General features: G+C 39.5%; 1 protein-coding gene across 5 annotated transcripts in view; it reads left to right on the plus strand.

The window, feature by feature from the left end:
- Window positions 1–21,886, plus strand: part of Cblb (Cbl proto-oncogene B) — a 186,108-nt gene that overhangs the window by 65,971 nt on the left and 98,251 nt on the right. For all 5 annotated transcript variants that reach the window (XM_036203640.1, XM_036203641.1, XM_036203642.1 and 2 more), the window contains one exon: window positions 18,663–18,809. In XM_036203640.1, coding sequence (XP_036059533.1) covers window positions 18,663–18,809 — 147 coding nt within the window. The remainder of the gene's footprint in view (window positions 1–18,662; window positions 18,810–21,886) is intronic.

A 21,886-nucleotide genomic window follows, 5' to 3' on the forward strand; every position in this document is an offset into this window, starting at 1 on the left:
TCATGTACTGGTTGGATTTTATTTTGCTTTAAAATTGTAGCCTATTTAATTCTGTTTAAGTAATAAATCCATAAGGTCAGAATTCAGAGTGATATGATATCCATGTGACTTTAATGAATTCCAGGTTTTAGAAATCGTTAAATAGGGGTTTATATTTCTAGCCAATGTAGTTAAACTTTGAAGTAGTCTCTTTCTCCTTTTTAAGATATTTTTTATTTTTATTTTTATTTTTTTTAGAAAAACAGGAGTTTTTAATTTGCTGAGGTTGTGCTAAGCTAGCTGGCCTCTTCTGGAAGGTAAATGCACCTGAAAATCGGAACGAGTAGGACCAGTTCTGTATGTGGTATCCGAAGGACATCAGGGACTAACCACAACTGATGTTATCCCAATGCATCTGCCCAAGAAAACTGCTCCTCTCACCATCCTTGTAGAACTCACAAAAGGGGAGAGTACCCATGCATACATGAGCAGAAACTGGGGATGTCTATGCCAGAGAAATTGGTACTGATAAAATCAAGTGTTGCTATTGTCGGAATCAAAAGTTGAATTCAATTACAAGGTGTAATTAGGTGTACTTGTGCCTACATGTTTTACATATGCATATCATACATTTGACAATGTTTTCTGGGGGAATTCTAAGTTTTTATTGAAGTCAGACTTTATAAATGTGGCAGGCGAATTTGTCAAAGGAAAGAAGATGAATTAAGAAAATAGTTCACAGTGTTAAGGTAGTCCCCACAAAAATGAAAGAAACACAGCAACACAGTGAATCAGCTGTCCTTGTAATAACAGCCTCAATTCATGGGCTTTGTTGGGGTGTCAGCTTCCTTTCTGTTGAGCTCTAGGAAGGATGATGGCAAAGTGGCCAGCAGGGAAGAACACCTCAGGTCACAGGGCTTGTTCCTGGGATTTCATTCCTTACCCAGAAACAGGGGAAAATAGATCTCTCTCTCCTCTCTCTGCCCCACCCCCTTCTGGGATTTTTTTTTGCTGAGGTTTGATTAGGAGATGTATTTTTTATAGCTACATATTGTTGGTTTCGGTTTATTCACTTTTGTGACTCAGTAGTATTCTACTTTGTGAAGTCATAGTTTGTCTGTGCTGTTGATGGACATTTGTCTTAAGTAGTGTCATAAATGTCCTTATACTTTATTTTCTGGTGGATATATATCTCTGAGTAAAATTGCTAAGCTGTAGGATATGTAGCATTCTTGTTTAATAAAACATATACATGTTTTAAATATATATTCATATATTTACATGTTATCTGCTCTTAACAATTTGAACACTTGAAAATGAGTTGTGGCTTTTTAATTGGCTAGCCCACAAGAAGGTATTGCCCCTTGCCAGGAAACAGTGATAGAGTATGTGTGACCTTAGTGCAACTGGCAGTTCATCTGGTCATTGCTAATTTTCAGCTGGTCAGAGGCATTGGCCGAGCCCAGCACATATCTGAGTTTGTAGCTGTGTGCTTATAAATAGGAAGTAGAAACAAATTACTTCTGAAGTTCCATCTGTCTACAAGTTTGCTATTAAAAATGTCCTGACGAAAGAGTACAAAAGACTTTGTAAATATCTGCTAACTCTGAAGAAACACAACTTCCCAGCAAGGTTGCTACTTGGGTATACCGCATGTACGGCTTTGCTGACAGCTCTTTGAGGTTTTCAGTTAGCAAAGTCTGATTTCTGGTAACAAGTTAATTAACAGGGCACCCTGTAAAAATGATGATTGTTTTACTAACATTGCTAGAAGTTTAACAGATAATATTCAAAATTAACTGAAAGCATTAAAGTCAGTAAATTCCAATAGTTTGACAACTTACACTTGAATCTCTCCAGATGTGTGTGTTTGTGTTAAATGTCTAGTGAATTAGATGGCAGCTTTGTCACCATTCCCAGTCCCCCCCTTCCCCATCATGACTTTTCTAACTTCTACCAGGCAGGTCAGTTTCCAAGTTGTAAAGTTATGAGCTGCTAGTCATAGGGAGATAGTAGCCGGTTGTTTTCAGGGCATACTTAATACTTCGGCATCTTTCTTTCATTGTTCTCAATGCTTGCGGCATGTACCTAACTGGATTCCATGGCTGTGATTCCAGGCCTTTGGAAGTACTGCAGGCCAGAACTCTGCCTGACACTCAGAATCCCTCCCCCCACCGCCCCCAGTTTGCTTGCCTGGGATTAGAGGGTAGAGCACATGCTACTAAGTCTTCTGGGAGGTGAAACCTGGCCCCAGCACAGAGATATATTCTTTCCCTGAGACCTTTACTCTTCTTGTTCTTGCAGTATGAAAACATTAGGTAGCAACAGGTAGATTATAGGTTCCATGTGAAGGCATTTATTGGTGAAATAAATGGGACTCTTGTATCACTTGCCCTTGTTTTGTGGTTGAGGAGTTGAAGGTCCTATCAATGAAAGCATCTGGACCCAGTGCTTAGAGAACACAGTCTTCATCAATGGCTTTGTGTTGAAAGCCATGCTTTTCTGCGATACAGATTGGCAGTCCTGGTTAATTTTATCCTTGATTTATTGCACTAAGCTGGCTCTGCCAAAGGTGTCTTCCTGCATTTCACTTTCTCTCTCTTAGCTGCAGGAGTGGACTGGCACCTCCCTTAGGATTGCGTAGCAGCCAGATTGAAACTCCGTTACTCTCTTGCCTCCTTTAACTGTGGTGTTTTGGGTCGCTCACTCCACTATAGGCTGCACTATAGTCCTTCTCTTTGATTTGTGGATCTGAGGACAAAGTAAGCTAGCAGATCTTGATTGACACTTTCCAAGAACCTTTGTTTGAAGGGGTAAACAGAGATGCCCTTCCTGATTTCTCTTTAATTACTAAGTTAGAAGGAGATATATAGCAGTGGGAACAGTCAAGTCTGGGAAAGGAAATTGTTGTGCATTTACAGGTGATGATTTTCATGTATTGCTGGCACATGTAACATGTTCTCCTTCCTTGCTGATGTTAAGGTTAGATCCAGCCATCTGGGAGGCTAATGGAGAATGAGGAAGATTATTTTGCTCCTTTCTCAGTAGGTGAGCCACAGGAACCCCAGACCAGGGATGCATGTGCTTTGCCCGTAGGAAGGAAGCCGGGAGTCCCCCAGTCCTTTCTCTGTCATCCCACGGTGTGTTATTCCATCATAAGGCTCTGATTTATCAACCAGCAGAGACTTACGGGACTCAGCTGGGGTGTGGTGGTTTGGGGTTCATCCATCTGATGCTGGTATTTACAAAAGTAAAAAGTACAGACTGTCCCAGGACAAGGCCTTCAAGTACCATGGTGAGTCTCTCGGGTGATTGAGCAAGAGGGATGACAAATGCAAGTCCCGTAAGCCTTGTCCTTGAAGTCCAAGTCAAAAGAAAGCAACACAGTGTAGAACAACAAACAGTGTCTCCTCCCACGGGTGATGTGAGCAGGCCCCTAGCACACTGGTAGTGTCACCAGGGCACTGATAGCTATGGAGTGCAGGACAACCCAATGAAGTCATTGGCTCGCAGGTCTTTAAACGGAGACTCAGACCCAGGGCTACTTTATATGATCTCGTACAAGAAGAGTGACAGAAAAGGAAAGACTTCAGTTCACTGAACTTGTCTGGCTTCCTGTTTAACCAGTGATTTTCAGGTGTCCGACTTGAATCACCTCATCTTAAATGCATGCTCTCGTCTAGCAGTTTTGAGGTGGAGCCTCAGATACTGGATGTTTAAAGCTCTGAGCTACTGTTGATACTGCTTGATACCCAATGTTGAGTAGCAGTGTTAGACGTTTAGGTAATAATATCCATACTGTCAGTGTTTAGTTTCCCTTCTTTCTACTTTTGTGTTAAATGCTGTCTAAGTGAAGAAATATTTTGTTCTCCGTGGTAACAATTCGTTGTGTTATTGGAAGAACAGTGATGAAGATAGACATTGATGAGTCCCAATTAGATGCAACAAGCACACTGCAATTCCATTGTAGTTAGAAACCAAGTGCTTGGTTACCACTGGTGTTTGCAGGTTCATGCAGTCTGATACTTCTGTGCAAGAAACTGAACAGTTGTCTAGAACACAATGTTTCCTGCTGTTTTGACCTCTAGGTTCCACAAAACTTTCAATGGAAAACTACAATCAGTCCATTTGTGAAGAACAAACAAAATACAGGGTATCCCACAGAATCAGGTTGGGTGTGTTCTTGAGAGCTTGGAAGACTTTCCCTGGCCAGGATTATCCAAGGGAATGTTAGATGATGGCATGGTATGTGATTGGCAGTTCATGTTTGTTTGGATTAGGTTATGTTCAGTTGAGAATTCTATTTTCAGTCATGAAGAAAAGGATTTCTTCACCACACTAGATATTTGTCTGGTGACTCATATCTGGAAGTGAGAGAATGACTGTGGTATCTGAAATGGAGACACATCTTTTCAGAAGTGTATCTGCGGTGTTATCTCAGGCTGTTTCAGATGATAACACTCCAGGTAACGAGGGTCTTCCAAGGCAGAACAACTTCTCCGAAGACCTAACCTAACCTGCTGTGTGTCTCTCCATGTGTTACTGTTTTCATTTGCTTGCTCTTTAGTTTGTTAAATATAGAGTATGTTCCAGCAGGCACATAGAGGGTTTGTTTTTTCCTTTTTTTCCCCACTCAAAATCCACTTATAATCTACAAATGGAGAAGGCTTCCTCAGCCAAGTTTGTAGGTGTGCATAAAGATCCACACACAGGTTCCTAGTCACTAAGTTATCCCTTGTGAAACGTTGGATGGGAAATGGTTTTATTCAAGTCCCTTCTCAACCACGTGTGCTTTGCTGCTCAGATCGTGGTAACATGTGTGGATAATGTTCCCACTGACACTCAACCATCAAGATGGACAGGCCTGAGTGGGGAGGTGGTTTCATTTCTGTGCCGTGGTCTTGCTGCCGACTCAGCCTTGTTCCTGCATGCCTGTCACTTCTGCCTACAGCCTGTGATGTTGTCACCCTCATCCACGCCTGCATGCTTTCTTCTGCTAAACTGGCAGCTTTCCTTTGTCATGTTCTTCCTATGTTCTGCCCCTCTTAGTCCAAGAAGTCCAAGAAGGCTTCAGAGTGGAGCAGTCGCTCCTTGACCTCCTCTAGTCCAGAAGCACCTTAAGAGCAGCAGCTCACCGAGTCAGAGTTGTGTGCTTTGATGTCTTGGTAGTCATGAAACTGTAGACCAGTCAGCAGGGAATCCACTAGCGTTCACCCCCTGTGGCCGTGGCTTAGAATAACGGCAGATTACAGCAAGTTCTCAATGGATATTCATGGAGTGAATAAATGTATCTAATTAGATCAGTGGCATTCCATGTACATTGATCACAATTTCTGTGCATGTTACACCATTCTGAAAGAACAGAGAACTGACATTTTTTGTAAGGTTAAGTTTTCAGACTAGGAAGCAGAAGCCTGTGTTGGGGGTAAGAGATGGAGGAAATGAAAAGATTAATTATGGCTATGTTACCCTTGATCTTTGTGAATTATTTATAGCCTCACCCCTCTCTTTATTGAATTCCATAAGAAATACTTAAGTATTACATACCTACTCAATAAATACACTTTTTTAAAATAAATTGGGGTGCGATCTTCTTATCTTTCTAAGGTTTGACTGAAATATTAAAATTAATCTGTTTTTCAAATGTAATGATTTTTCTTGTTTCTTTTACATTATAAATGACTGGTATCTCCAGGGGAGAAGTAGTGATTGATTTAGTTGCTCTGGGTATGAATTAAATCTAGCAAGTCTTCAGTCATAGCAAGGCATCTGTTGAGTAAGTGTCTCACAAAGGTTACCTCCATGGGTGGACAGGAGCAGCAGTCAGATTAGTAGCATTGTTCAGTCTTTTTGAAATTGTTGCTGTGTAAATTGTGCTGAGCATGGTGGAGATCCAAAAGGGGTATTCTTTGCATAGTGTGTCTTTAGTGTTGGTAAGCCAAGGGTTATTAATAGTGCTTGACTTCTAGACCGAGACCTTAGACTTAGTGAATACACCCAGACAAGCGAACATCTAGGCTGATTTTTTTATCTAGACATATGTCAAATATAGTTATGTTAATTTGTCTTCAGGAGACACAGATTTAAATGGCAGCTCAATTAAAGGAGTGCTGTAAAGTCTATACACATTTCATGTCTCTTCTTACCTTTTAGGGAATGTCAAGAGGTTCTCTGCCTTTGCTTGAGTACTTGAGACTTGTACAATTAAGTCCATTATTTTGCCAGTGGAAGTCAGTGGATTGGCTTAGCAATAGTCTCATGGGTGCTTAGGTAAATGTGTTTGGAAGTGAATTCTCTGATCCCTTCTGGTTCAAATCTGGATAGACTGCCTTCCATCTTCATGCTAAGACTCCAAATTTCCTTTACAAACCTCTTTTCGCTGGTTGTTTTTAGTATCAGAAAATAAAGAAATGTAACGTTTCTAATTTCCAATGAAATCATATATATTTTCAGTAAGAACAACTGTTTGAAATACTGTACTTGATACCTTGCCTGTGGGATGTTTATTCTTTTGTGTTGAAAGCATTCCTGTCTTTTCAACTGCTGCTGTTGACTGATGACACAGTTGTACCTCTTTGTTTTTGGAGTCTCTCCCTGTGATGTCAGTTACAGAGCCAACTGCAGTCTGAAAATATTAAATGCAACATTCCCAAAAGAAACAAACACATTTTTAATTTCCTTTCTGTATAGCATGGTAAACATCTTACATTTTTCTACTCCATCCAACTCAGAACATACATCATGTTCATCTGCAAAGTATAAATGCTGCCTGCCCTGTAGTTATTTTTGAGTTGCTTCAATTGTCAGATCAACCATTATGCATTATATAGTCCTTGGCACTGTTACTTTACTTTAATAGTGGCCTTGAAGTCCAAGAGTAGCAACAATTAGCAATTCAAATATGGAAAGAGACATTGTAAAGGGCTTCCCTTAAGTGAAAACGTAAAAGTTACTGACAAGAAAAAACAGTACATATAAAGGCCCATACTATTTGTAGCTTTAGGTATCCTAGGAGAACCTTGGGTCTGTACCCCTTAACAAATTAGGAAGAACTTCTGTAGCCCTTGTAAATTGGTAGCACTGGTCAACGTAAGTGGATCATGAGAAATCTGAAATTCACAACTCTGAATGCTGTAAAACCTGAAGAATTATGAGTGCTGACATCATGGCATCTATGGAAAATTCCCCACTATGTTAATTATTTAGAATGACACGTAAGCTTATCTGTAAATTATATGCAATGTAGACCCAGGCCTTATTACCAAGGTGCCACACTATGCACATGCTAATTTTTTTCATACACACCCTTCCCTCTCCAAGTACAGATCTGAAACACTTCTGTTCATAAGCATCATGAGCAAGAGATGCTGTAATACCAAAGAATGTCCAATGCTTATTGTGTGTATCAGCTTCCTAAACCAGTCACACTACACTGTCTACAGACCATTCCAACCTCAGTGGTGTGATTTAACCTCAGTTACATGCAGATTACTCTGTAGATCTCTTCATGTCATGCTGGTTGGGGTACTATTTCAGCTGGAAGATCTACTAGTGAACCATGTATAACATGGTTGCTAGGGGCTGGTGAAGGCATTTCTATGTATTTGCTTTGGCATCCTCAAAGTAAAGGTCCTGCATCCAGAAGCACTTGCAAAGAGACAGGCAGAACTTTGGGTCTCTTAAGATCCACTCTCGCTGTGACATGTCTAACATTGTAGGGTGTCATTCTATCTCTTTCTGTTGACCAAATGGGCCATAATATGTTCCACACAGAAAGGAGAGAATTGGTTTGCCTCTCATAATGAAACAAAGGACAAGATAATCTTTGGTCATCTCTAACCTCCACTGATCTTCTGAGTTAAGTCCTACAATGTTTGTGTAAAAGATGAGGAAACTGAGGTTTGTGGAAGACAGGACAGTGCCCTGGAATATACAGTTGCTGAGTGGTGTAAGCTTAATGCTAGGTGTGGCTTTGATGCCCGACATAGAGCTTTTAACCACTGTATGTGCTGAGTCTCTTGCAGAGGCAGATTACCTGTAACTTTGTTTACATGCCACAGCAAATACCTGAGGGTAGTTTAATTGACTTGAGGAATTAGCCCATTTGCAGTCAGACTGGCCATGCAATATATTGTGAGTAGCTGTCATGTGCTTAGTGTGCTTAGTCAAAAGAGTATCCATATCTGGGTATTTCTGAATTGCTATAAAAAGTGAGTGGAGAAATTCTGATACTGCCCTGTCCTCACTGTGTATACTAGAATATTTCCTTACCAAGAACAAATAGAGCCTTTGAAAGTGTATGTTCCCAGTAGGCATGCTCTGTTTTGCTGCAGTCTACAGTGTTCATATGGTTTCACTGTTTTAGGGTTTACTGTTCATTAACATGAAACACAGAAATTTTAAATTGGCCTCTTTTTCCTGTCGTTTTGTGGTTTTCATTATTTTGAGAGCAGACATTATTCACGAATTTTCTTTTGCTGCGAAAGGAAAAAGAGAAAAGAAATGTCAGAAATGGCGATGGTCGTAGAGAACAAGGTAAAACTGAAGGCCTGGGGATGGGCTAATGACAGTTTTGTACTTACTGTAATTACAGTTTTCTATGTCCGATTCCTGGCATCCTGGTTTGAGGACTTTTGTCTTTAATCCAGGTGTTTTGGGGAGATTCTGTTTGTTGAAAATATGGTATAGCATCATACTTTCACTTTAGCAGCAGTTTGTAAAGTGCACCCACGGATTTGCTTGTGACAAAGGAGCTCTACAGTGCATTGTTGTCTAGTCGCCTCCTGTTCACCACAGAAAACTCTTAGCCATCCCTGTATGTGTCGTGGAGCCTTTGAGTATGTCTTCTAACCACCTCATCTCACAAATGTTTTGGATGAGAGATGTTTCACAGAGGACTCATACCTAGCATACACAGCTCCCAGCACTGTGCTGTGTCTACTGTGTACTCTGTGTATACCCCATTTTAGACTGCCATTTCTTTAACTGGCCATGTTGCTTGAGATATAGATCCCACATACTCAAGGATTGGTCATACCACTCAGTGTCCCCCATGTTTAGGAACGTGTGTCTCTTGTCCAGAGGAGCTTCACACCTAAGGACTGATGGGCTATGGCAGCTGTCTTCCGGAGACATCCTTACCCTTTTATTTTTCCCCTGGAAGAAGAATAACTGGACAGCATATCCTCACAGCATCTTTCTGTGATAACACCTCCTGAACTGTTATCATATTATACATTTTGTAAATGGAGGAACAGTGGTCAGTGGTTTCATGTAGCTATATCTTTTTTGTTAATGTATGTCACAGTGGAGTGTAATGTACTCATTTGCCAAACTTTGTAAAAAGTCAAGCACGTTCTCCAAAGTTGCAAAGAGTATTTTGAGTTGAACTTTTTAGACCTGTTATAAAACCAGGAGATAAAGTTCTCAAAGAGATTTAAGGACCCATTCTTTTTTGAGCAGTTTTTAGCTATGGGCTCTAGTGTTTATCCATTATAGTTTGTGCTTTTTATTTTAAGAGTATGACTGTAAGAACCCTTCTTTGGAGGAAAGGATTTAGAAAAAATATACCTGTGGGGTTTGTGAAAACTATAGAGGGGAGAGGTGAACGCAGCCCTCTGTAGGAGTTTGTCAGCTAGTGTCCCCAGAGGATGGTGAGTGTCACACACAAGCCTTTTGAGAGGAAAACCAACGCAGGAGTTGCTCCTCAGATGATGGACATGCACTGGTCTTACAGGCACATTTCACCCTTGTCTGAAAAAAATAAACAGAAAAGGTTTTCAATAATGATTTTGTTCCTTGCTGAAAATAAACAATATTGAAGAATATAAAGAAGTAGGTAACATCTCAGGTGAATCTGCTCCTCAGAGATCACTACTGCCAATGTTGTCTTCTGTCCTATGTGTTCACTATTTGTCTCTACTGTGATGCTGCGGGTGGATCTTGAGGTCTATTGATATGGTTGTACTGGGGGCATACTAATATTTATTTGGCTTTCATCATCTCACACTTTCCTTTCATCGCATTGTCCCCCAATTTTAGGATGTGACATGCATACCAGATTGTGCCTCCATGAATAGGCCTGGGAAGGGCATGGTGAATCAGTACCATTTTGATTGTCATTATCGGGCAGCTGTGGTTTAGTACTTGGGAGATGATGTGAAGCTCATGATATCTTCCATTTTCAGTGTTGCCGTGTCAGCAGGGAGATGAGCTGGGTCTTTCCACTTCTGTGTGTCATTTGTCTTTGCTCCTAGGCTGCTTTCCAGGGGAACAGTGTGGAAATGAGGCAGCAGGATCTCTAAGGAAATTTTGCAGATTCCCAAATGGGAAGAAGGTTCTGAGGAACAGTTAGTATGATGGGGAACTTTGGATGCTTCCTCAGGAAGCAGGGTAGATGTGTTCCAGTCATTTCTGTCACTGCAGACTGCGTGGCAGACAGGCAACACTGATTCCCATTTGGCTTGCTGACACCTGTCCTTTCATTCATGAAGAAAGGACACATAATGAGAAATCATGAAAAGAAAAGACCTCTGAACTCACAGAGCTTGATTTTTTTTTTTCTGGTTTAGATTCTAGATTTAAGACCTATATTATTCTGTTATTAAGGTAGTTTTTGATAATTTTGAGAATCATTTTTACCAAGATTTGGAAGCATATTGCCTTAGTATGCAGTGTATGTAAAATGAATTGCTGTGTGTCTGTCTTTCTCTGTGTGTATGTGGGTGTGTTTGAGTGTGTTTGTGGAGAGAAAAAGAGAAAAAGACAGACAGATAAACAGAGACACACAGAGAGACAAGTACACAGAATATTACTTTGATCTGTTTGGTCTTTGGCACTATTTAGGTGGTAGGAAATCTTTTCCCATAATTTAATAATATTTTATGATCTCTTCATAGTCAAATATTTATGGGATTTTTAATATGTGTATGAAGCTGTTACAAGTATGAAACTTCTTCACCAATACAAACTTTTGATGTGATTAAAATCCACTGCAATATGCATATAAAATGACCTTCATTACCCGTTAGGGAAAACCATTTGGGGGCAGGCAAAATGATGGCACATTTAACAGCCAATTAATCACAACGAGAAAGTTTCGAGAGAAGATGACTTGATCATAATTTTGATACAAACCTGGTGCAGCTAAGCCAACAGAATGAGTCGTATGAAGATTGTGTCAGGGAATGCTGGATGACTTGGGGCAAACTCAAGAAAAGTATCGAGAGAGAGACAGAAAGGTAGCTCGCCCTACAAGCAGCAGATGTTTTTAAAATGCTGAAGAATTATAGAGTATGTTTACTTGAGTCACAGCAAAAGGAAAACCGTCTTTGAGAGGGCCAAGTGACTTTAATAAGTCAATAAAACTGGTGGACTCAAGAATGACTCAAGGTAAAGGAAACTAAGTTTTGTTTGTTTGTTGTTTGTTTTTTATGTGTTTGTGATAGGGCTTATGAAAAACCCAACTATGTCTTACTTTTTATGTATTTAAAATGAAAATGGATTATAAGCAATAATACAAATGGACATTGTTCAGATAGCTACTATACTGGAGGGTTTTTTTGTATTTTTTAATGGTAGGTTATTGTGGGTTATAAATAACGAAGATCTCTTTTTAATATCTTTATTTCATTTTTATTTTGTGTGTGTGCATGCTAGAATGCACACACATGCCATGTGTATGAGGGTTAATGGATAACTTATGGGAGCTGATTCTCTTGTGTCATGAGGGAGTAGGGGATTACATTTCGGCTCTCGGGCTTGGCAGGAAACATCTTTATCTGCCCTGCCATCTCGATAGTCTGACCTCACTCCTTTCTAAGTATTTTCACTGTGATTTTTCTGAAGTCAATTTTGTTTTGTTTTGTTTTTATGAAACTCACTGCCACCTTACCTCAGGTCATGAGCATCTACTTGAATTCCTAGTGTTTTTTTTTTTTTTTCTCTTCAAAAATAAACCAAATAAATAATCTGTGTTCTGATCATTTCATCTGGAACTCACCATAGTCACAACTTTCCACTTAGTTTATAGACCTTTCATTGTACTTTATCTTATATCTTAAGGGAATGAAAGTTGTGTGTTCCCCTTATTTTTCTTGCAATAATTAATAGTCTGGTCTATATTGTAAAGATTTATCACAAAAGGATTCTTTAACAGATGAGGTTTCACCAAAAGAGGGCCAATACTAAGGAAAAGTAGGTTTATTTATGTTATTGAGGTAGGCTTTTTTAAAGCCTTTAAACCAGATAAAAGTAGGAGTGACTGCTTTAGTAGATTTTCATGGAAAATTTCCAGATAAAACCATTTGTAGTAATCAGCAAAGATAAGTTGTTAAGCCTGCTTTGGCACTGATGCAAAGTTAAAATGGCCAGCATGAGAGAAACTTTTGGGAGCTTTATAGAATTTGTGAGGTATGATTTATTATAGCCCTTCTCTTTGTGGGCAGTGCTTGACTAATCCCGGAACTTTTCAAAGCTTCTGAGAATAACCCCGTTGAACTTCAGAGCCCTCACACCCAACCTAATCCACCTTCCTCTTGGACCTGCTCATTGCAGGCAACCTTCCCTTCAGAACTGTCTCCCTGGGAATCTGAAATTCCTCTCTCAGGCGATTGCTCGCACAGGGCTTCTGGGTCTAGCTCTATTTTTACTATAGTTTTTAATCTTTGGAGGTTCCCGATCTCTTTTAAGTGTAGTGATCTGTTCTCTGTGTCCTCAGGCCACAGACCAAACCTGGCATGTGTAAGACATTCACAAAGATCTCTAGAGGAAATGATTGAATGAATGTATGTGTCAGCTGCTTGCCAATTGTTCCTGAGTATGGATTGAGTACTATGATCTTCCTAAAGTATGCACTATAGTCCATGGCTATCAGTTGCATAGATGATATTTTTATTAAAAGTGGAAGAAAAGCTACTTGAGACATTATAATTGATTATTGATTGTACCTTCTCATACTTATGCCTACTTGATCCTTTGCTCCATACATCTCTTAATCCAAAGGGAAAAAAAGTAACAAAACAAATCAGAAACCTCGATAGAGCAGTCTATTGTATGTAACATTCCAGAATGAGGAAACTGATTCCAAAAGGCTTAGTAACTTGAGACTTTAGCAGCAGAATAAGATGTGAACCTGGTTATAATAGACTGTAGAGCCAAACTCTCAAATGTAGCATATGTGATTGATTAAACCATATGTATTCGGATATCTTTTGGAAACTCCTCTGAGGATATTAGTTTTGAGCATAGCAATGTGCTTTTATTTTTGAGTGTTTTAAAGTAGGATGGTCATAAAGTGTCCATTTGTAGCTACTTGTTATTGATCCATCTGTTTTCCTCATGAGCAGAATCCTTTGTAGCCTTTACCTTAATGAAGACTTGTATATATCACAGGTGGAAGAGAATGCTGTGTAGAGATCAAAGGATGCCCAGGGTGCATCTCTGGTTTGGTCTAGGAATTAGAGTTTGGCTTCTGTTTTAGCAGTCTTCTGAGTTACTTAGTTATTAATTTCTTTTTAAAGTTTCAAATCAGTTTTCACATTTAACTTGTTAATATTTTAATTAGCATACAAAACAATGAGATTTATTGTAGCATTTTCCTACTCATCCCCACTGTCTGTATCCTCTTCCCCCTCTGGCTGGTCCTCTTCTGCTCCCCATATTAACTGTCAGATGAGTTTCCAGGAATCTGTTGATGTAGGCAGGTTAAAGAGGGTCCTAAAGCCTTTGTTCCGGTCTAAGTTGTTTCTGGGCACACTCCTCCCTTGTCTTGTGGCTTGAAGTAAACACTAATTCTTGAGTAGTGTAGGCTCTTCTGCTTTTTTTCTTCTGATGCTGTGACTAGAATCAAGCTTCACATCTAGCCTGGTAGTGGACTTAAAAAAAGAAGAATCTTTGTCTTTGTTGATCCCCTTAGAGGTCTTGACAGCTTTTAGCATTTGGACAGATGGAGTGAATGATAATCAGTTTGATTTAAGACTGGCAGGCGTCTTCTTAATAATAGACACTTCTCAGGAGGGAGAAGTGAAAGACAGCGCTGACATCAGCCAAGTCTCCCTGCTCCCTTAGGGATGAGAGCAGCCAAGGTCACCCAGAGTGTGGAGCACCTCTAAGCCTGTCTTGGAGGCACTATGTTGCAAATGCTGTAGTGATTGCTCCTTAACTGGACCTGAGTTTCCTTTTAACTGCCTCTGTTTACATGCTTTAAGTGCTGCTTTGGGTTTATGGTAGCTTTGTTTCACCTTGTCAAGAGTTAGAAACACATGCTCCAGCTTTTAAATGTGAGGACTGAATTATTAATAGTTTTGGATAAAATATGATCCTCCGTTTCTTCTCCCCAAAGCAGCATGTTCTCATGAAGTTTGGATTCACTAATTAAATGTCTTCTAAAGTTTTTGACTAATTCGGGCTTTTTATGTCCTCTTTGATTTATGACAGCTATTTCTCTGATGGAGCAAACCAGCAGTGTGCAATCTCACTAGATTATGTGCCTTGTGCATCTCTCGTGTTTAGTGGGTGCCACCAATGAAAAATTGATGTTATTAATCCATTTTTAACATTAATTCATCAAGTCATAATGGCCAGGATTAAGGTGTACCATTACCCCTGCTATGTTATATTGTAATGTTCTCTTTGTGCCTTTTTGTGCCAAAGCTCACTAACAGTAGCCTTATGTTTCTCAATATCAAACTCTATTTATTATTTGTCCTCTGTGATGTTGGCTAGAGCCATCTAAACTACTTGGTCTCACTCATAAAGAGTGAAATGCCATCAGTTGAAGTCATTTATTCTCTCTAATTCAGCTGTATGTTTTTATTGCACATTCCACCACCTTGCTTGAGGTCCAGAGAGCTTGATTCTCACCATTGAAAGAGGATGTAGTCTTAGAGACTGAACCTAGGACAGAGAGGTGCCCTGCAGCTTAGGTGGTGGCCTTGACATTAGGGATGCATTGTGCACAGGCTTCAAACAGCGGTGAAGCTGCCCGTACTTTTCTTCTCCTGTTTGCTTGTCTACGTTCACTCTCCTTCCCTCCTTTCCAGTCCCCCGCAATGTGGACATCTTCAGCACTTCTGTTCAGTACTGATAGCTACTTTCTGATTGGTTGGGATTTCAAAATACCTTTACTTTGAAACAATCTTTTATAAACAAAGCTCCCCACAAAACAAAAGAAAAAAGGCTCAAGTTGTGATGGTTAATGAAAGGTAAATAGTATTGAGAACTTTTTCTTGTAAATGAAAGAATTCATAATGCAAAATTCCTTGTAAATGAAGTTACAATTTTATTTGTAACATTGTTAAAGTCTTTGTGAACAGATTTTTTTTTTTTTTTTTGTGGTGAGGCAGGAGAGTTTTAGTTGACTAGTAATTAGTAATCAAGAAACCCTCTGTTAATTAGTCATCATTTCTGATCATATGGTGGCAAGTCAGGTCACTTTAGGAAAAGCTGCCTCACTATGGAATTGAATGATTGTACGATAGGAACAAATATCTCAGCCTCAGAGAGCATGATCAGCGATGCTTTCTTTCTTCTCCTGTATTTAGATGCATAGAAATAAATGTAATTTTATATGTTATTTGAAGGTAGGGTGTTGTTAAAAGCTGGGTGTCTATAATACAGAGTATGGTGGGGAATTACGTAAAGCCTATACTGCCTAGAAAAATACAGGAATGCCACTGATTACTATGACAATAAATTTAAATGGTAGTAGATAGAAGATTTAATTAAACTTTTTGAATTATAACTTTCACAAATCAGTGTTTCTGGCAGTGAGTTCCCAGAATGGTCATTTACATATTTATGGTGTGTGTGTGTGTGTATGTGTGCGTGCACGCGTGTGTGTGTGTGTGTGTGTGTGTGTGTGTGTGTGTGTAAATGTAATAAAATTCTAGATTCTGGATTATATGAAAATTAAGATAACATGACACTAATGACTCGAAATACTTTTAACAACATGAGTTGGCATTTCTCAAAAAAAAAAAAAAAATACAAGCAGGTCACCTGGTGACAGTGGCGCACGCCTTTAATCCCAGCACTTGGGAGGCAGAGCCAGGTGGAACTCTGTGAGATCGAGACCACCCTGGTCTATAGAATGAGATCGAGGACAGGCACCAAAACTACATGGTGAAACCCTGTCTTGAAAAACAAACAAACAAACAAACAAACAACAACAACCATAAAATACTTAAAAAATAAAAGACAGGTCAAATACATTGTTTTTCATTATCTCAGGTCATGTAAAACAAGTCTGATGAAATTCAGTGACCATTTGCAGGCTTTAAAAAGAATGGAACTGTGCACATAAAGGAATAAGGTGTGGTTATTTATGTATGTACTAGTGACCATTAGCGACTCTGGATTATAAATTATAAAATGTTGATGATTCTGTTTGAAAGTTGAGTGTCTTAAGTAACCAATGAACATGTTAATTCACTCAGCCCTCTTTCATCTCCTGTGGCTCAAATATCCAAGACTAGTCATCACTGACTTTATGCTCCAGACTTATACCTAGCAAGGAAGAATTAGAAACATTTGGATATGATTAAAGAACAAAGACACAAGGGGATGGAGGCAAGCATTTTAGAAAATAAGGAACAGTTGGTTTATCTTAATTATAACCATATTCATTTTTCTTTTTTCTTTCTTATGTGTCAGTTGGAAGTTTGGTGGAAAACTAAACCTCTCACCTAATAATAGGACTTAATTCTTTGCAGGTTTTCTAAAGTGACTTTATGTTTTCTCTCAGCATGGATCCTTTTACAGTTGAGGTTGGGCACACCTTTTTGCACTTATTGAGCAGAACAGTTTGCTTTTCATCTCCTAGAATGCATGTCTTAACACCCACTGTCTTTTTAATCTGGATGGATGGGCAGGCATAAGGCAACCAGGTCAAGCTTAAAGATTCAGCTTAGTCCCAGATTTGCGCTTGGATCAGGTTGTGTTGAGCACCAGTATGGATGTGTTTCAGAAAATGAAGAGTTGTGGACAGGGATAGTGAATCTGCAGATTGCTAACTTCTGACTGAAATGAAATTTCATAGATGACATATGTTATGAGACATACAAAAGTATTTGACACTTTGCTTGAAAATAGAAATATTATAACACAATTCATACTTCATTGTTTCCTCTTTGTTTTTACTCTGCCATTTATTGAGTATCTGCACTTTTTCCTCTGTTCATCTCACGTATCTTTACAATGGTTTTAGGAAACAAAGCAGTCATATTACACTATCTCTTCTAAGCATGTTGTTTGTTGTTGTTGTTTGGTGTGTGTTTGTTTTCCTGTTGTCAGTAAGTACAGACACCTTCAGTAGAAAAAATGGGCAGAGAGAAGCATGGTTTTTAATGACAAAGATATTGCTGAAATGCAAGGTTTTACATATTGCAAATTGAATGGTTCTCTATATTTCATGTGTTTTATCTTGAGGCAGGTCCCGTACCCCAGCCCCCAACCACGTATGAACACAAAATGGTTTAAGCCTCAAAAAAGAAGTTTTACATTTGTGTGTGTGGTGGGGGGGGTTGGTTGGTTGAGTTCTGGCTGGTGATTGTGAGTTCAAAAGAATGGCTCAGAGATTAAGAGCACTGGCTGCTCTTCCAGAGGTCCTGAGTTCAATTCCCAGCAACCATATGGTGCCTCACAACCATTTAAAACTTAGTTTCAAATAAGTTTTCTTAGCATTTTATGTTTCAGTTGCTTCTCCACTATCCAGTAGTGGAGTCCAGGCCACTCAATGGAGTTTATGTCATAGATTTAAGAAATAAGAGCAATTGTAGGGATAGTGCTATTTTGCCCTATGGAGCATATTTGAAATGACATTGGAATCTCCCAAAGCATGGGGATTAGGATGAAGAATCCCTGCGTTTACTCTCTGTCTTCCCATCCTTTCTCCTCCTCTTGTCACTTTGTCCTTTGGAGTCATGTCATTCAAGCCACGTTGACTCCCATAGAGTTGTTGTCATGAGGGAAACATGTTAGAACGGCTCAGGAAAGTCTGGAAATGTTTGTTTCCAACCCTTCCTAAGGACAGGTCATCTGTAGGTGCAAGAGGCCGGTGAAGTCAGAAACTTTGGCTCATTGATTTGGCTCTCTTCATGTGAAGTACAAATAAATGGCCTCTCGTCCCTTTTTCCTGTCACATCTTCTTTCCCTCTCCTGTGCTCCAGTGATATCCATACTCTGAAAACCTTTGCCCTGACGCTTTCAGCATCCTCTCCTCTCCTCTCTAGCCTCTTCTCTCTGCCTTGGGACATTTTGTGTGCTGTGCAATTACATATCTCCTTGGTCTCCCCTCTAATGGCAAATTTCCCCTGACATTTCCAGGTGGAAATAGCACCCTGTCATTTGTGTTTAGCACTTATATTTGATTATGCTTTTCATGAGTTTATCTTTCTCTTTAAACTGTGAGTGTAATGAGTGAAATTACATAATTTTTCTTGCTCATGTTTCCATTAAATAAGTACATGGAAAAAGGATAAAATAAACACCTGTTAGGAATGCAAGTGTGCTGAGAACATTGTTTTAAATGGATTCTCAGGTTGAGATCAACCTATTTTTAGGTGCATGCATGACTGGCTACTAAGACTCAGCTTGATATATACAGAATTTACTTGGTTTAATATAGGTTCCCAATAAAGGTTGCATGCATATATTTACCTCTCTTTATTTTTTCCCTTGTACAGACGGAATCTCACAAAATTGTCCCTTATCTTCAGTCACATGCTGGCAGAAATTAAAGCAATCTTTCCCAATGGCCAGTTCCAGGGAGATAACTTCCGGATCACAAAAGCAGATGCTGCTGAATTCTGGAGGAAGTTTTTTGGAGACAAGTAAGGAGAAATTATATTTGGAGTATGAGTCTATCTTTCTAGAATGACCTAGTTTTCTATGTTGTCAGTTTTTGTCTTGTATATAGAGATAGTATTTAGTATTTTTGATAAGGTTTGATTTCTTTTTTCTTGTCCCTTCAATGCTGAAGGTTTGAGCCAGGACCTTGTACATGGTACTTAAGTGTTTTGCCACTGAGTTATGTCCCCCAAACCTTGGTAGGTGTTTAGAATGGTAATTGTTTCTGTTGTCGTCAATAAATGTGTTAAAATGGAACATAGTGTTTGTTGTTAGAGTAAATGTCAGATTACACAGAATTGTGTATTCCGAAAGAACTTATTGAGTCAGCTCTGAGACATATAAAACAATGCATGTGTATAATTTCTTATCATTTAATACTCATTTTAATATATATATTTATACACATACATACACACACACACACACACATATATATATATATATATATATATATATATATATATATATATATGGTACAGGGGAATCTTTACTTTAAAAAGCATAAACAGGACTGTGGAGATAACACAGGGGAAAGTGTTTGCTGTGTTGACAGGGAGTCACAGTCTGAATTCCCAGTATCCACATAACTGTTGATGGGCATGGCAGCCCATCTCTAACACCAGCATGTTAAACATGCAGATAGGATTCCTGAAGCAAGCTGGCAGGCTAGACTAACTTGAGTTCGTGAGCCTGAGGTAATATGAGAGACCCTGCCTCACATATAAGGTAGAGAGTGACTTAGAAAGACATAGGATGTTGACCTCAGGCCTCTTCATGTATGAATACACACACGTGCATCAGTAGATATAAACATGTGCACACATGTGTGTACACACACAGACACATACACACACATGCCATGTACATGCAAAAAAAAAAGAGGGACTTCTGTTGTGGAATATTAATTTAAGATGTGTAACATTCATTTTGTGCTGTAGAATATTTGTTTAATGATGCAAAGTTTTGTTGCATTCTTTTATGTTGCATTTATTTAACTCTGTGAATTGCGTTACTTTGCCTGTCTAAAACACCTGATTGGGCTAATAAAGAGCTGAATGTCCAATAGCTAGGCAGGAGAGGGAAAAAGGCAGGGCTGGCAGACAGAATCAATAGGAGGAGGAATCTCAGGAAAAGGGGGGAAGAGCAATAAAAGGAGGAGAGGAAGACTGCAGGGGTGAACCACACAGCCAGCCACAGAGTAAGAAGAAAGAAAGAGATATAGAATAAAGAAAGGTAAAAAGCCCAGAGGCAAAACATAGTTAAAAGAAAAATGGGATAATTTAAATTAGAAAGCTGGCTAGAAACAAGCCAAGCTAATGCTGGGCATTCATAAGTAAGGATAAATCTCTGTTTATTTATTTGGGAGCTAGGTGGTGGGCTCTCAAGAGGAAAAAACAAAACATAACAAAAACAACTGCAGACTTCTTCCTAGAGGAAGCTTAGAAAAGATTTTTGAGAATGAGGTTTAGAAACTCCCTACTTCACCTACTCTCCTTTCTGTGTATTTTCACAAAAGCCCATTATGTTTAATCAGAAGCCATGTTGCAAGTGTCATCACAGAGCTGCCAAGTGAAGATCAGGGGACGATGTTGCTCATAAACACGTCTTACTCAGATGCAAATGTCCATGAGCAGGGTGATTAATGTTCAGGATTGAATGTGCAAATTCATCATAATTTATATAAAACTTTAAAAACTCTGTGGAGCATCCCTCAGAAGTGAACAGGGCAAATGGCTTCTTTGGTGACGTCATAAGATTTCCTTTCAAAAGAGCATTTTCACATGTTCTTGATCAGAAACATACTGCCCAGTAGAAAGGCAGACTGATGGCTTCCACATTGACGAGTTTTTAAAAACCAGGTAGATGTATCTGTCTGTTACATAAATTGTGAAGTTAGACATGTGAAGTGTGGGCGATGCCTTGAGCTGCTCTGTGCTCTCAGACTGGTGATTGTAGCATTGCTTTAATCTTTGTCTTTTCCTTTATCATGAAATGTTTAGGAAGTTTCTACCATGACTAGAATATACTTACATAGAGCAGTAATTTTAACAGACAGACAACATTTTGGTTCCAAAAATACATTTTGTTTGCTGTTTGAGAAGGGTCTTCGCATGTAGTTTAGGCTTGCCTGAAGCTTCAGGTCTTCCTTAGTCTGCCTTCCATGTACCAGGATCATAGATGTGTGCCACTGTCCTGGTTTGGCTTCAAATAAATATTAAATCCCATTTCACTTCCTATATTAAAATGGACTTTTGAAATGAAAGGAGAAAATACCATTTTATTCCAGTAGTATGAACATTTTTATATCCATTTACCAGTGAGGGATTAGTAGTTTCATCCTCACCTACTAATGTGAACTACCGAAGCGGACAGTATATTCATGGAATATGTATGAGTGCCGCAAAGCAGAGAGGCACGTTCTGGAAGAATGCCAGCATTTGCAGCTCCTGGATTAACACTGAGAACCCGGGGCACACATGGTGACATTCAAAATAATGTTTCTCTCACAGCTTCTGAAAATGTATAGAAGAAGTTGTTCACGGAAATTCCTTTTGAAAGCTGAAAGTTCTGCTTTGTTATAAAATGCTTTGTTAGGAGGTTCTTAAGAAATGACAACTCTGCTCACAGTTTGAGTCGTGTTTACTTTGCTGACACCACACAGTACAGTGAAATATGAATTTTAGACACTTTGGGTTTCCTCTGCGTAGCCACAGACATCAAGGGGCTGCTGTGGTGTAAAACTGTTCTGTCAGGAGATCACTTAAGCTACAGGCCAAGTACCTCCCTCCCCAGACCCCCCACCGCACCCCCACCGCCCTCCCACTGCCCTGAGTCTCACAGTGCTCTCCCTGCTCCCCAGTCCTCCCTCTGCCCTCTGAGTCTCACAGTGCTCTCCCTGCTCCCCAGTCCTCCCTCCGCCCTCTGAGTCTAACAGTGCTCTCCCTGCTCCCCAGTCCTCCCCCCACCCTCTGAGTCTAACAGTGATCTCCCTGTTCCGCAGTCCTCCCTCCGCCCTCTGAGTCTAACAGTGCTCTCCCTGCTCCCCAGTCCTCCCTCC

Source organism: Onychomys torridus, chromosome 12 (assembly GCF_903995425.1).
Source record: "Onychomys torridus chromosome 12, mOncTor1.1, whole genome shotgun sequence".
In the NCBI taxonomy this organism is placed as follows: domain Eukaryota; kingdom Metazoa; phylum Chordata; class Mammalia; order Rodentia; family Cricetidae; genus Onychomys; species Onychomys torridus.